The sequence below is a fragment of the Phacochoerus africanus genome, chromosome 2 (genome assembly GCF_016906955.1).
Source record: "Phacochoerus africanus isolate WHEZ1 chromosome 2, ROS_Pafr_v1, whole genome shotgun sequence".
Lineage (NCBI taxonomy): Eukaryota > Metazoa > Chordata > Mammalia > Artiodactyla > Suidae > Phacochoerus > Phacochoerus africanus.
Genome location: NC_062545.1, coordinates 133,038,182 through 133,053,761, shown reverse-complemented (window position 1 = coordinate 133,053,761; position 15,580 = coordinate 133,038,182). Strand labels below are relative to the sequence as shown.

Sequence of the window (15,580 nt, the reverse complement as noted above, 5' to 3'; positions counted from 1 at the left end):
TAGACCCCTAGCCTGGGAACCTCCATATGTCGCTGGTGTGGCCCTAGAAAATACAAAAAAAAAAAAGTTTTCTGGTTAAAACATATCTCTTGAGGAGGACTTATCTTAAACTTGAAATTGTTACTAATATAGGAAGTTAGGTGAATCTTGAAGATATAATTATCTTGACTTCTGCAGGATACTTGACGTATCTTGGCATCCTTATTGACAAATTGGAGAAATTACTCTAGGGATAATAGTTACAGGAATTTATAACAAAGGATGGCACACAAAGAATGCTTAACGGATTTGTTAGTATAGAGTTTATGGTTCCTGGTGGTATGCTAATGGATTTTGTTCTTTAGTCTATCCTGTATAATATTCTTCTATGTGATTTATAAAAAAGTCGAACTAGATAAATCACTAAAGTTATTTTTAATCTCAGGATTCTATTATTATATTTAGTTGGAGCTCTTAAAAGTAACAATTGGAATACTTTCTCTGTTCTCTTGTGTTAATCTGGTGTTGGTATTGAAGAGCAAGGATTATTATAAAGTAAAAAGCATAGTCTAGACCAGTGCTACCGAGAGAATGGTCTGTAAACTGTTCAAGATAAGTACAAAAATTGAGAAGAAAGCACTTAGAAATTTTGTTAACAATTTGGCATTGCCACATTTAAATGCACGATCATTTTTCTGGTAACTTCTATTTTTATTGTATATTTTAAAAATATCAGTCAACAATGGAATAGAAACTTTTAAACACCCACACACCTCCAAAATTATCCCCTTCACAACAGGTAATCTAAGAAGTGCTGGTCTAGATAACCCTCAAATTCAAGTGATCAGCTCTAGAGTAATCAGCAGTAATCTGAACTTTTACCTGGATAACAAGGTGCATATTAAATTTTTTTGCTGTCTTTTTCTTAGTCAAGAGGAATAACAAATGGGTTCCTCACACTACTCTTTTCTTCCGCTTTGCAGAAAGATTTCTCCAGTTAGTGTTATTTTTGTAAGGGATAAATCTACAATCTAGCTAAGGAAAAATTTGTTCTTAGAAAATATCCAATATTTTTAGTTAAAAGTGTAAAATTGTTCTAGTTTGGCTTTTTAAGGGTTGCCAAAAAATATGTTTAGCTTTTGAATCTATTCATCTAACCATCTTGTCCTTTTATTTATATTATTTATTAAGTGATATCATTTAGCACTGTGGAATAACCTGATCTGTATTGGCTGTCCCATGCTGAACCAGAGCTATTCAGAAAGCCATTAATGAAGTACAGTCAATTTTAAGCTTTATTTATGTAGTAATAGCTGTCAAGGACTGGGTCTTACACTGGTAGCACAGTCAGAAATATAACTATGCTTGAAATAGCATCACATATGGGAAGACATGACTAATTTGGATAAGCAGAAAAAATTCAATAAAGTACTGATTGTTTTTGTAAATATATAAATGGGGCATTTCATTTATTCAACCATTTTCTATCAGACCCTGGCTAGGGACAGAAATATAGTTGCTAGCAAGTAGATAGCAATGTTTTCTGCCTTTGTAGGACTTGCTTTATTGGGGAACATAGATGGTAAGCAATTAATTTTAAGTATAACAAAAGGGAAGGAGGGAAAATTGTGAGTTATATGGTAAAGTATACAAGGAGGACTTAACTGAAGATAGACAATCAGGAACAGATAGATAGAGAAAATGCATAGTAAATGAACAGAAAAAAAGTTACCCTCTGTAGTAGTAAAAGAACTCCTAATTAGAACACTGAAATACTACTATGAAAGTAGACTTTAAAAAGTATTATCTGAGAAATTATACTTGGGAATTACTAGCATTTTAAATGTATACAACCCTCTTAGAAAGCAATTTACTTTTTAACATAGTTCTACTCGTAGGAACTTATCTTGAGGGAATAATGTAAAAGGTGGTATGCTTAAAGATATATATTGTACAATTATTTATAGTTGGGCAAAATTGGAAGTGGTGTGTCAAAAAATAGGGGAATAGTTAAATAAATGATGGAAGATCTGCTAGATGGAGCATTGTTCATTTATTTGAAATAATAGTGAAGAGTAAGTAGCAATATGGAATAATGAATGATGCACTGTTAAATGGAACAAAAAAATGACAAAAACCCTTTTATCTGGTGTTAAATGGTATATGCTCCTTTTTTTCCTTAAAAGAAAAAAAAAGACTAAAGAAAATATTAAAGTATCAAAATACTGTTTTTAGTGATTCCCCCTGCCATACCCCTTCTGGCTCCTGGAATTATCTACATTGTATCTGGTTTTATAAGGTTCCTTCCAAAATGTAGATTTGACCATGTCATTTCTTTGCTTATAGCTCTCCTACCCCAACACATATCACATTGGCCATCAAGTAAATTTTAAATGGATTAATTTGACATTCAAGACTGGTCAGACCTTTTTTTCCAAACTCCTTATCTTGCCTACACCCCTATATACTTTTAGTCTTCTGTGTCTTGCTTGTGCTATTTTCTCTGTCTAGAATGCCCTTCCTTTCCCATTCTCTACCTTATATAAGTCTATTTCTCCTTAAGGGCCTGACTCAAATGTCATACTTCTTGAAATCTTTCCTCCTCATCTCTTTTTCTTACAAATTAATCTCTTACTTTCATCTACTTTTTAGGTCCTCCCAATGTATTCCTGATAATGCTGTATTATAATAGATACATTTTTTTCAATGCAGAAGCTACATATAGTATCTCCAATGATTATTTGGCACATAATAGACAATAAATGAAGAGAACTTGGTTAACTGCTAATGTTTTGAATTGTTACAGGGACATTTATGCAACGAACCTTTGGATATGTACAGTTATTTACATAACCAAGGAATTGGCATTTCACTTGCTCAGTTCTATATCTCATGGGCTGAAGAATATGAAGCTCGAGAAAACTTTAAGAAAGCAGATATGATATTTCAGGAAGGAATTCAACAGAAAGCTGAACCAATGGAAAAACTGCAGTCCCAGCACCGGTAAACTGCTTCTCTTGAGCTTGTTGTCTTCACTCTTTAAAACTAATAGCTATAAACAGTTGTTTTACGTCTGAATAAAGTACTCTCCATGAATTGACAAATTAACTTAGTTATAATCAAATTTTTATTTAAATATTGATGAGTTACTAATAAATGTTTACATATTTGCCTATTTAATATTCAAATAGGCAACTGTTTAATTATTTTCTATATACATGGATTTTGCCATATGTTAAAATACTTAAATATTTTAATATTTTAACATACAGTAAAATCTGCTTTTTGGTGTACAGGTCTCTAAGTTTTCACAACTGAATAAAGACATGTAACCGTTGCCATAATCAAGATATAGAATAGTTTCATTACTGTAACATTCCTTAATGCTGTCCCTTTGTAGTCAACACCTAATCACAGTCACAACCCCTAGCAACTACTGATCTTTTTTCAGTCCTATAGTTTTGCCTTTTCCATAATGTCATATACATTGAATCATACAGTATATAGTCTTTTGAGTCTGGCTGCTTTCATTTAGCATAATGCATTTGAGTTGTAAGAGTTCTTCATATAGTCTGAATACAAGTCTTTTGTCAGATAAGTGATTTGAGAATCTTTTCTCCCAGCTTAGATCTGGGAGTGTCTTTTATAGAACAAACTTTTTAATTTAATTTTTTTTTTTTTGGTCTTTTTGCTATTTCTTTGGGCCGCTTCCTGCGGCATATGGAGGTTCCCAGGCTAGGGGTTGAATCGGAGCTGTAGCCACTGGCCTACGCCAGAGCCACAGCAACGCGGGATCAGAGCTGCGTCTGCAACCTACACCACAGCTCACAGCAACGCCAGATCGTTAACCCACTGAGCAAGGGCAGGGACCGAACCCGCAACCTCATGGTTCCTAGTCGGATTCGTTAACCACTGCGCCACGACGGGAACTCCCCAAACTTTTTAATTTTAAAGAAGTTTAACTTACCAGTTATTTCTTGTATGGATCATGCTTTTAGTATATTAGAGAATTCTACATAGCTGAAGGAAACAAAGATTTTTCTTTTACGTTTTTATCCTGAAATTTTATAGTTTTACTTTTTACATTTGAATCTGATCCATTTTGAATTAGCTTTTGTAGAAGGTATCAAGGTGCTTTTTTGTTTGTTTGTTTTTTGGTTTTGTTTTTCTTTTTGCATAGACACCTCTGTTTATTCTTGTGCCACTTGTTGAATAAGACCCTCCATTGAATTACCTTTGCATCTTTGACAAAAATCAGGTGATCATATTTGTGTAGGTTTATTTCTGTTACTCTGCAGGTGTGGAAATCAAGTAATACTGAGTCCACTACTTATGTTCTTTTTAACTCTTCTAGTTCCTTTGACTTTCTGTATAAATTCTAGAATCAGCTTTTTGGGATTTTCACTAGTATTGTGAAGGTACAGGGTATATTTCTCCACTTATTTAGAGCTTTTATTTCTTTGAGTGCATTTTGGTAGTTTTTGTCTTTCAAGGAATGGGTCCATTTCATCTAAGTGGTGAGTTAATGGGCATAGAGTTGTTCATCGTATTCCTTTGTTATCCTTTAAATGTCTATAGTTTACATAGTGACTTCCTATCTTTCATTTTGGATATTAGTAATCCTGGTATTGATCTTTTTTCTCTGTCATTTGGGTAGAATTTCTATTCATCTTTTTAGAGAACTAGGTTTTAGTTTCATAGATTTTTTTTTTCTCTTTCTTTTCTTTGTTTTTTGTCCTTTTAGGGCCACACGCACAACATATGGAGGTTCCTAGGCCAGGGGTCTAATTGGAGCTGTAGCTGCCGGCCTGTGCCAGAGCAGCAGCAATGCCCGATCTGAGCAATGTCTGCAACCCACACTACAGCTCAGATCCTCTACCCACTGAGCAAGGCCAGGGATCAAACACACAACCTCATGGTTCCTGGTTGGATTCATTTCTGCTGCACCACAAGGGGAACTCCAACTTGCCCTTTTTCTAATTTAAAGCGAGCACTGATTTCTAGAGCTTTCTTTTCTAATAGAAAAATTCTGGAGTTCCTGTCGTGGCTCAGTGGAAACGAACCCAACTAGTATTCAAGAGGATGTGGGTTCAATCCCTGGCCTCGCTCAGTGGGTTAAGGATCCAGTGTTGCCGTGAACTGTGGTATAGGTGGCAGACATGACTCAGATCTGGCATTGGTGTAGGCTGTGGTGTAGGCCGGCAGCTGCAGCTCTGATTAGACCCCTAGCCTGGGATCTTGCATATGCCATGGGTGTGGCCCTAAAAGGACAGAAATAAATAAATTTTTTTAAAAAGTAAAAAAATTCCAGGAGCTCCCGTCATGGCGCAGTGGAAACGAATCCAACTAGGAACCATGAGGTTGAGGGTTCAATACCTGGCCTCGCTCAGTGGGTTAAGGATCCAGCGTTGCTGTGAGCTGTGGTGTAGGTCGCAGACACGGCTCAGATCTGGCATTGCTGAGGCTCTGGTGTAGGCCGGCGGCAACAGCTCTGATTAGATCCCTAGCCTGGGAACCTCCATATTCTGCGGGTGTAGCCCTAGAAAAGGCAAAAAGACCAAAAAAAAAAAAAAAAACCCTCCATCCAAGCATTGCTTTAGGTGTATCCCACAAATTTTGATGCAATACTTCATTTTCATTCCATTCAAAATGTTTTCTAATTTTCCTTATGTTTTCCTTTTGATCCATGGTTATAAAGAAGTGTATTATTTAATTAGGAAACATTTGGAGATTTTTCAGATATCTTCCTGTTACTGATTTCTAGTTTAATTTCTTTATGGTCAGAAAACATAATTTGTATGGTTTTAACTCTTGATTTTATTAAGGTTCATTTTCTGGCCTAGTATATGGTCTCTTACGGTGAATGTTTTATGTATAGTTGAAAAATGTGTTTTCTGTTTTGGAATGAAATATTCTATAAATGTCATTTGATCAAGTTGATTGGTAGTCTATTCTTTTCTTCTGTATCCTTGCTGATTTAGGAATTGTGTTTTTCTCAATTCTCATAATATCTTTTATACGGTATATTTAGAACATTTTAATGGAATTATCAGTTATGTGGGACTTAGATCTATTACTCTTTTTTTTTAAGTTTGTTCTCTGTCCTTTGTTCCTCTGTTGCCTGTTTCCTATCTTCTTTTGGATTATTTGAACTTTTTTTAGTATTTCATTTTATTTTATTGGTGTTTTGACAGTTTCTTAGTGGTTGCCTAAGGTATATAGTACATATACCTACTGTCTACTTAGAGTTAATATTTTACCACTTCAAGTAAAATATAGACGCTTTATAAACATATAAAGCTTCCCTACTTTTTTGATATACTGGTCATATGTATTACATTTACATACATTGAAAACCTCCATCAGACAGAGTTATAATTTTTGCTTTCAACAGCCATACATATTTTAAAGAACTTAGGAGAAAAATAGTCTTTTGTATTTATCATTTCTGTTCTTTCTTTATTCCTGAAATTCCATGTTCTCCTGTGATATCATTTTCCTTCAACCAAAAGAGGGTCTTTTTTTAAGCCATTCATTTAGACTGAGTCTTTATCAATAAATTTTCTTAGTTTTTCTTCATCTGAAAATGTTTTTGTTCATCTTCATTCCTGAAGGATATTCACTGGATGTGGAATTCTGGGTGGGTTCTTTTCTTTCAGCACTTTAAAGATGTCCCCACTGTCTTTGGGACTCCATGATTTCTGATGGGAAATCTGCAGTCATTTGACTGGTTCATCCCCCCCCCCTTTTTTTTTTGTCGTCTTGCCTTTTCTTGAGCCGCTCCCTCAGTATATGGAGGTTCCCAGGCTAGGGGTCAAATCAGAGCTGTAGCCACCAGCCTACACCAGAGGCACAGCAACGTGGGATCCGAGCTGCGTCTGCAACCTACACCATAGCTCATGGCAATGCCAGATCCTTAACCCACTGAGCAAGGGCAAGGATTGAACCCGAAACGTCCTGGTTCCTAGTCAGATTCGTTAACCACTGCGCCACAACCGGAACTCCTCATTCCCCTTTTTTTTTTTGTAATGTGTTGATTGTCAAGATTTTTTTTCTTTAACATTGCTTTTCAGCAGTTTGTGTTTAGGTGTGATTACCTTTATGTTCATTTGGGGTTTGCAGGGCTTTTTGAATTTGTAGATGCATGTCTTTTTATAAAATTTGAAAAGTTTTCAGCCATTATTTTTCTATACGTTTTATCTTGGGATTTCAGTAGTACACATATGTTAGACTTTTTGATACAGTCACACAGGTCCCCGAAACTCCGATAATTAAAAAAATTTTTTTTAACCTTTGTTCCTTCTATTCTTTATGGTAACCAATTTTTATTGATTTGTCTTCAGGCTCATGTATTCTTTTCTCAGCCATCTCCATTCTGATATGGAATATATCCAGTAAATTTTTTATTTCAGATACTGTGTTTTTCAGATTTGAAAATTCCATTGGATTCTTTTTTGTAGTTTTTGTATCTGCTGAGAACTTCTGTCTTTCCATTCATTTCAGATATTTTTACTTTTTTCTTATGATGCATCATAATAGTAGCTGCTTTAAAATCTCTGAAAAGTCTAACACCTGGGTTTGTTGATTTTTTTTTTTTTTATTCCTTTTGAGAATTGATCACATTTTCCTTACTCTGTGTGTCAGGTAATTTTGGGTTATATCCTGGACATTTATCCTGGTATTATTAGACTCTGGGTCCTCTTGGTTGATGTTCTCTGGAAAAGTTGATATCTTTGTCTTATTAGGCAACCAGACATCAGCTATCATAATTTTTTTTCATCTTATATGGGTAGTGGTTCCAGTGGTTCCAGTTCAATTTTCAAGACCTTTGAGTCTATCCCATATGTCTGTTGCTCCAGGGTAGTCTAGGACTTAAGCAGTGGTTTGTATCATAGTTCAGTTCTCAAAAGCCTTTTCTGTGCTGCTTTGGGTCTGTCTTGTATATGTATAGCTCAAAGGTGAGTCCCGGGCTTTGTGACAGTACAAAATTAGGAGGTCTTCTTTTTCAGCTCATCCTCTCCAATATTCCTCCATATTCATTGGCCCTCAGAGTCCCCTTTTCCCAGTCCTCTGGCCAGAAAGATGGGTTTTCTCTGGGAGTTTTAGCTTTCCACACCACCAATTAACAATTCAAAACCATGAGGAAAAGAGAAGAAGGAAAGAAAAACAAAACAGGAAACAGCCCTGCGTGGGTTGTTTCTTCAAGTTTGATTCCTCTCCACAGTCCACTTGCTTTTGTTTGCTTTTCAGAGACCTCAGTTGCTTGTTAAAATTTTGTCTAGAATTTTTAATTCTAATCAGTGAAGAGAGAGAGGCTACCGTGGGTTTATTCCATCTTGGCCAGCATTTGCAGTTTATTCAGTTTTTTTTACCCTTTTGTTAACACTTAAAACTTTGGCAGCCACACAGGAAGTTTAGTCTTCAAACTTATGTTGGTTTTGCTAAAGTAAAATGTCATGTTGTATGCAACTTCATTTCATCTGATTCAGGAAAAATGGTGGCATGACGAGGGCAGGGTTGTAGTGGTTGGAGTCTCCGGAGAGAGAGAGAAATAGAGGCATATAGTAATAAAATAGATTTAGGAAAAGGGTGTAAGTGTGCTTTTTTACTCTTTCAACTATTTTGTGAGTTTTATAATAAAAAGCTAATGAGAAACTCTGATCTTAATAAATTCTGTAATCTTAATCTCACTCACTGTGATTTAATTCTGAGATCAACTGACCAATGCTCTTCAGAATATTTTTAATTGGTCAAATTTGGACATATGTTGAGGGGGGAGGCTAAATCATTCTAGCCAAAACCGTCTCTGATTTCAAGGTGGCTTTCTTTATTCCTGAGAGAATAAACACTTTCATTGGCTATTTCTATGTATTTCTTCCCCTATCCCACTCTTCTCCCATTTTTGGTTAACAAATTAGAAAATTTGAACCTGATGGGTAGTGTTCATTTCATCAAGTGTTAATTGTCCATCCTCTTTAGACATTTCCAAGCTCGTGTGTCTCGGCAAACACTATTGGCACTTGAAAAAGAGGAGGACGAAGCTTTTGGATCTTCTGTACCTCAACGAAGCACATTGGCCGAACTAAAAAGCAAAGGGAAAAAGACAGCAAGAGTTCCAATCAGCCGTGTAGGAGGTGCTCTCAAGGGTGAGTTTGTTAAGTATTATGGAAAGCGCTTAGTCTTGGGTGGTGGGCAAATCATGTAAGGAGATCATGTATAAATATATATCTGGACATTGTCCTAGTGTTCTGCGTATTAGGTAGCAAAAAAGAAGTCTAAGGAGAACTAAGTAGTGTGCAGTAAAGCTAAAACATGCCAGCATTTTGTGTCTTAATTAAAAAAAAAAAAAAAGCCTATTCTGGGACCCTTATAATGGAAAAAGAAAAGGAAAGGAAAAACCTAGTATGTAGGAAGTATCTAGAGTTTCTGAATTTGATTTGTTAGTTGAAAGAAGATATGCAGTATGCAGGTGGTATTAAGGTAAAGCTTAGATGTACCAAAATCTCAAAGAATGTGTTATCTTGGTGTTCAGCATTTGGGGGGGCAGAAACTGGGCTCTCTTTGTATACCTAAAGATGATCAGCAGTAAGCTTTTTATTTATTTATTTATTTATTTATTGTCTGTTTTTTTTGCCATTTCTTGGGCCGCTCCCACGGCATATGGATGTTCCCAGGCTAGGGGTCGAATCGGAGCTGTAGCCACCAGCCTACGCCAGAGCCACAGCAATGTGGGATCTGAGCCGAGTCTGCAACCTACACCACAGCTCACAGCAACACCAGATCCCCAACCCACTGAGCAAGGCCAGGGATCAAACCCTCAAACTCATGGTTCCTAGTCAGATTCATTAACCACTGAGCCACGATGGGAACTCCGAGCAGTAAGCTTTTTTAAAAATATACTAATTTTTAGGGAAATTTTAAGTTCACAACAAAATTGAGTGGAAGCTAAAGAGAGCAGTACGCTTTTATTAACCAGATTTATAACAGATAGACATGTAGACCATATGTTTAAAACTCTCTTATCCCTTTCCTGGTATCAGTTTTTAATGTTCAAAATGTTCCTTGCAAATCAAGAATTAGGGAGTGAGTATAGTCCTAAAAAATATTTCATCCAGATTGTGATGAAGCTTGATTCTAAGAAGCAGCCCCATTAAAGAGAATACCAGTAATAAATAGGGTAATTTGTTTTTTCTAGATTCAGTACATTTCAGCTAATTTCTATCAGGAAAAATTTTTTATTATTATTGTTGTCTTTTTAGGGCCACACCTGCGGCATATGGAAGTTCCCAGACTAGGGGTTGAACTAGAGCTGTAGCTGCCAGCCCATGCCACAGCCACAGCAATGTGGGATCTGAGCCACATTTGTGACCTACACCACAGCTCATGGCAACACTGGATCCTTAACCCATTGATCCAGGCCAGGGATCTAACCCATGTTCTCATGGATACTAGCTGGGTTTGTTACTGCTGAGCCACATTGGGAACTCCAGGAGAAAATTTTAAACTGAAAAGTGAAGGTTAATATCAGGTTAGTCTCTGATAAAATTAGGTGATGTTAGAATGATGACTGAAGGAAGATGTAGAATTTGTTTTTTGGATATCTATGAGTAAAAGATTCCGGTTGAGGGTAAAGAAGGGGAGGGTATAAGTATCAAAACCAGAATGGTCTATTAAGGGGTTTTTTTACGTATTATTTTTTAAAAATCTCTTTTGAGTCTATGGTAGTAGCAATAATCTTTATTTGGGAAAGAATTAGGTATACCTCATTGGGCATTAAAAGATTTTTCATGAAATTTTAATATTTTTTCCTTTAGCTCCAAACCAGAACAGAGGACTCCAAAACCCAGTTCCTCAACAGATGCAAAGTAATTCTAGAATTACTATTTTTGATGAAAATGCTGAGGAGGCTTCTAGAGCAGAGGCATCTAAGCCTACAGTCCAGCCATGGATCGCACCTCCTATACCCAGAGCCAAAGAGAATGAGCTGCAAGCTGGCCCTTGGAACACAGGCAGGCCTTTGGAGTATAGGGTAAGGACTCTTAGATCCAGTGTATTTGCCAACGTAACAAAGACTTCAGAGTTAGAGTGGAGGAGTACTTTTAGCATCTCATTTATTTCCTCTTGAATAATCAGGCACGGTCTGCATATGTTGTGTCAGAATGTAAAACTATGATAATTTTGGTTTTCTTCTTCATCGCCAGCCTCGGGGCAATACAGCTTCTATGACAGCTGTACCCTCTATGCTTCCCAGTTTTACTCCATATGTGGAAGAGACTGCACAACAACCAGTTATGTGAGTTTCGTTTCCAGATATTTTAAGGAATTATTAAGAGTGGGCAGGGGCGCTTATCCTAGTTCCCAAAGGCATTTTTTTCTGGGGATGAAAGTAACCAAAGTTTTGTTTCCTTTGTATATATATTTTAGTGTGTTAGGACTAAAAGACCATTTGCTGATATTCTTATTAAGGAATAAACTTAATAGATTTACATGTACATTGATGTCAAAGATAGTCACTGTGATTTAGGTAAGATGTTCCACCTTTATTATTGACAGTAATTGGAAATTTTTGCAGTTTTTCATCTTAACCTGCTTTATCTTTCTGGATTTCTTTTTTCTTTTCTTCCTAACCTTCAGCATTTCTATTTATAAGAAAAAGTATAAGTGATGATTAGATAATCAGTAAGTCTAAGAATTAGTCTAGTAAGTAACATTGTGGAGTTCTAATATTAGGTTGTATTCTGTATCCCATTGCAAGGCTTTCCTCATAACTAATCTAAAACCCCTTACTACATACTAGATATAATGTTTGTGTGGGTTTTTCATAGAGTCCTTTATCAGTTAAACAAGTTGAAAAAGGCTTTTAAGCATGTAGATGTTTGGACCATTTAAAAGTTCTGATGGAGTGTTTCTGAGGTGAGGATCAAGTATCTTTTGTTGTAAGAGGGTATATAAGAAAATAAAAGATACATAAGTGATTCTGATTAATAGCTGGCTTGCGAACATTTGCCCTGTCCTGATTGAGGTACTTTATGTTTCATTCTTTTAAATCTGTATTACCACTCTGACTTTTCCCTCTCAGCTGAGAAGCTTGAATTTCACATTATCCATTCCCTAGATGGTATATTCCTAACTCTCTTTTTGGTGCTAAACAGTGGGATATGGGCTATATTGCATAGGCTAATTTTGTTTCAGACACTGAGTTTGATTAAGATGTGATATTAAGATTTATTTTTATCTATAAATAATAAAAACTATTTGATGGCCCTAACAGCTAATTTCCTTCCTCTTCATACTAGTACTCAGAACATAATTGTCAGTGGACCGTGAAAATTATTTTTGACCTCTTTTCTCAATCTTTTTTGCTTTTTAGGGCCACATCTGTGGCATGTGGAAGTTCCCAGGCTAGGAGTCAAAACAGAGCTGCAGCTGCCAGCCTACGCCACAGCCATAGCGATGCCAGATCCAAGCTGTATCTGTGACCTATACCACCACTCGAGGCAACACCAAATCCTTAACCCACTGAGCAAAGCCAGGGATTGAACCTGCATCCTCGTGGATACCAATTGGGTTCTTAACCCAATGAGCCACAATGGGAACTCCCTTATTTTTGTTTTGTTTTTTGAAATCAGTCACATATAGCCTCACTATTAATATTGTTGCTGTATTTTGTCAAAACATGTAAGAAATAACTCATATGATCTGTATGGTGAATAATAAATATCTTCCTTTTTTAGGACACCATGTAAAATTGAACCCAGTATAAACCACATTCTAAGCACAAGAAAGCCTGGAAAGGAAGAAGCAGATCTCCTGCAAAGAGTTCAAAGCCATCAGCAAGAGTCCGAAGAGAAGAAGGAGAAGATAATGTATTGTAAGGAGAAGATTTATGCAGGAGTGGGAGAGTTCTCTTTTGAAGAGATCCGGGCTGAAGTGTTCAGGAAGAAATTAAAAGAGCAAAGGGAAGGTATGTGAATTGATCTAGTTCAGTTTGTAAATATAATTTAGTTGTAGGAAGGTTGAGTTGATACACTGAGTCTGAGGAAAATCACCCAATTGTATGTACCTTTATGTACAATGCTTCTAAGGTTTCTGTGTTTCTCTGTGTAAGCTGAATTTGGATTGCTTCTTTCCAATACTGAGCAAGTTTACATTCAAAAATAAAGGAGAAGAAGCTCTGAACTGCATAAACAAGTCATATTTCCCTGCAATAGGCAGACAGCTATAATCCTTTAAATGTGTACATGTATATGTCATGCCTCTCCATTAAGTGCTTTTCCTAATATTTTATAAATATTTCGCTTTTGATACTTTGCCTGAAATTTCTCCCAGGGCTTGTTTAATATAGTCATTTAGATGATTTTTATTTGTGCTGTTTATTAAAGACATTATCTTCTTTAATAGTTAAGGGAAGGGAAGTTAAGGGAAGCTTCATTATAAATTGAAAAACTGGGAATTTGGGGGAAGTAGTACTGATTCTAAAGCCTAGAAGTGCTGGGGCAAGAGGTAGAGCAGAATGGGCTGAAAGTAGGGAAGTATAGCATTTGGAGCTTAAGGCATTAGAAAATGAGGGAGAGTACAGAAAAGGACATAGAGATTAGGCATTTTGATTAAGATCTATACCAAGAAAGAAGAAATAATTTTGTCTTTTTTACTTTTTTTTTTCTTCTTTTTACGGCTGCACCTGTGGTATGTGAAAGTTCCCGGGCTACAGGTCAAATCCGAGCTGCAGCTACAGGCCACAGCCGTGGCAGTATTGGATCTGAGCTGCATCTGTGACCTACACTGCAGCTTGTAGCAGTGCCAGATCCTTAACCCACTGAGCAAGGCCAGAGATTGAACCCACATCCTCACCAATGCTACATCTGGTCCTTACCCTGCTGAGCCACAATAGGAACTCCTGTTTGTCTTTTTTAAACATAAGCATCCAAAGTAACCACCTATTGCAGCTCAGCTCACTTAGCAGAATATGACATCCGTAGGACTAGGTGGGAAACTTAACCATCACTTATAATTGATTTGAGAAAAAAATCATTTCAGAGTTCCAGATGTGACAAACTAGAAGCAAATGTCTGTAAAGCAGACTGCTAGTAAGTTTGGAATTGCCTGTGTGTGTGTGTGTGTGTGTGTGTCTTTTTTTAGGGCCACACCTGTGGCATATGGAGGTTGAATTAGAGCTGAAGCCACCAGACTAGGAGTCAAATTAGAGCTGTAGTCATAGGCCTACACCATAACCACAGCAATGCCCAGGTCCAAGCTGCATCTGCAACCTACACCAAAGCTCACAGCAATGCGGGGTCCCTAACCCACTCAGCGAGGTCAGGGGTCATGGATACTAGCTGAGTTCATTACCACCGAGCCATAACAGGAACTCCTAGAATTGCCTTATTCTTACATCAGCTAGTGCCAAGATTGACAGAAGTGCTCTGGGCTCAAATAATATATTGAAAAATGGAATCTGTGTGTCCAGGTAGTAGACAGGGAATGTTAAAAAAGCAAGGAGCTAGTTAAGTAAAGCTTTTTAAAACTGGAAACCACCCCAGCCAAGAAGTAGGCGAGCAGTATAGCTAAATTGGAGCTGGGAAAGGAACTGGGTACTCAGATTAAAACTACTGTTCCGTAAAGGGAAGGCTCTAGCTAAACAAGGTATATAAAAGTAAAATAGTACCTTTTACTCTCAACTAGCCAGAGAAGGACCTGAGCTAGGGTTAGTTGGGATTCGAGTGGTTAAAAAGAAGTATTGACCTCTGAGGATATTTTAATACTCATTTCCTAAGCTTGTCTCTGAATCTAGTTTGTACTCTTATAAATCCTCATGCCTATAAGAAAGTGTTTTTTTGTTATATTGAAAACTAGCTTCAAAGATTATTGCTAACTACTCACTCCCAGGCAAGGATATGAGAAGTGAGGAAGCCCACAAGCAGGGCCCAAAGACAAGATGGTTATTCTTTCTGCCCATTGCTACTTCCTAACCATTTTCCCCTTCCTCCTTCAAAAAGTTTCTTTTGGATTTATGTCTTCCGATGTTTTTTTGCTATCTCTCAAGCCTCCTTAGACTTTCTCAACACTCTCTAACATTCATTAACTGACTAAGCACCTGGCTCATACCTTACTTTTTAACCCCACACCATCCACTATACTGTATTCACCTGGCAAAACCTCAACCCTGGTTAAATCCACCTATCACACTCTGTACTTGGATCCAAGTAGTTTAAATGTAGCTGTGGAAAAATGCAGTAGTATATGTTGGTCTCATTTAAAATTCTTTGACTACAGATCTCAAATGAGCATTTACCAATACTTAACGGTTCTACTAGTATCTTGGTAGGTCAGTTTCTTCTTTCTGCTAAACAATTTTCTCTCATATTTTCAAATCTTCTACATACCGGTCCCTTCTCACTTATGATCTTATTTCTAACTTCATTAAGAAAATGTAAAGGGGAGTTCCCTTGTGGCTTAGTGGGTTAGGAATCCAATTAGTATCCCTGAGGTTGCAGGTTCGATCCCTGGCCTTGCTCAGTGGGTTAAAGGATCCAGCATTGCCACAAGCTGTGGCCTAGGTCACAGATTCAGCTCAGACAGGGCATGGCTGTGGCATAGGCCA

General features: G+C 37.0%; 1 protein-coding gene across 1 annotated transcript in view; it reads left to right on the top strand.

Annotated features, from left to right (window-relative positions):
• Window positions 1-15,580, top strand: part of BUB1B (BUB1 mitotic checkpoint serine/threonine kinase B) — a 49,391-nt gene that overhangs the window by 10,013 nt on the left and 23,798 nt on the right. Inside the window, exons 5-9 of the mRNA XM_047766729.1 lie at window positions 2,786-2,982; window positions 8,959-9,125; window positions 10,794-11,008; window positions 11,181-11,272; window positions 12,714-12,943. Coding sequence (XP_047622685.1) covers window positions 2,786-2,982; window positions 8,959-9,125; window positions 10,794-11,008; window positions 11,181-11,272; window positions 12,714-12,943 — 901 coding nt within the window. The remainder of the gene's footprint in view (window positions 1-2,785; window positions 2,983-8,958; window positions 9,126-10,793; window positions 11,009-11,180; window positions 11,273-12,713; window positions 12,944-15,580) is intronic.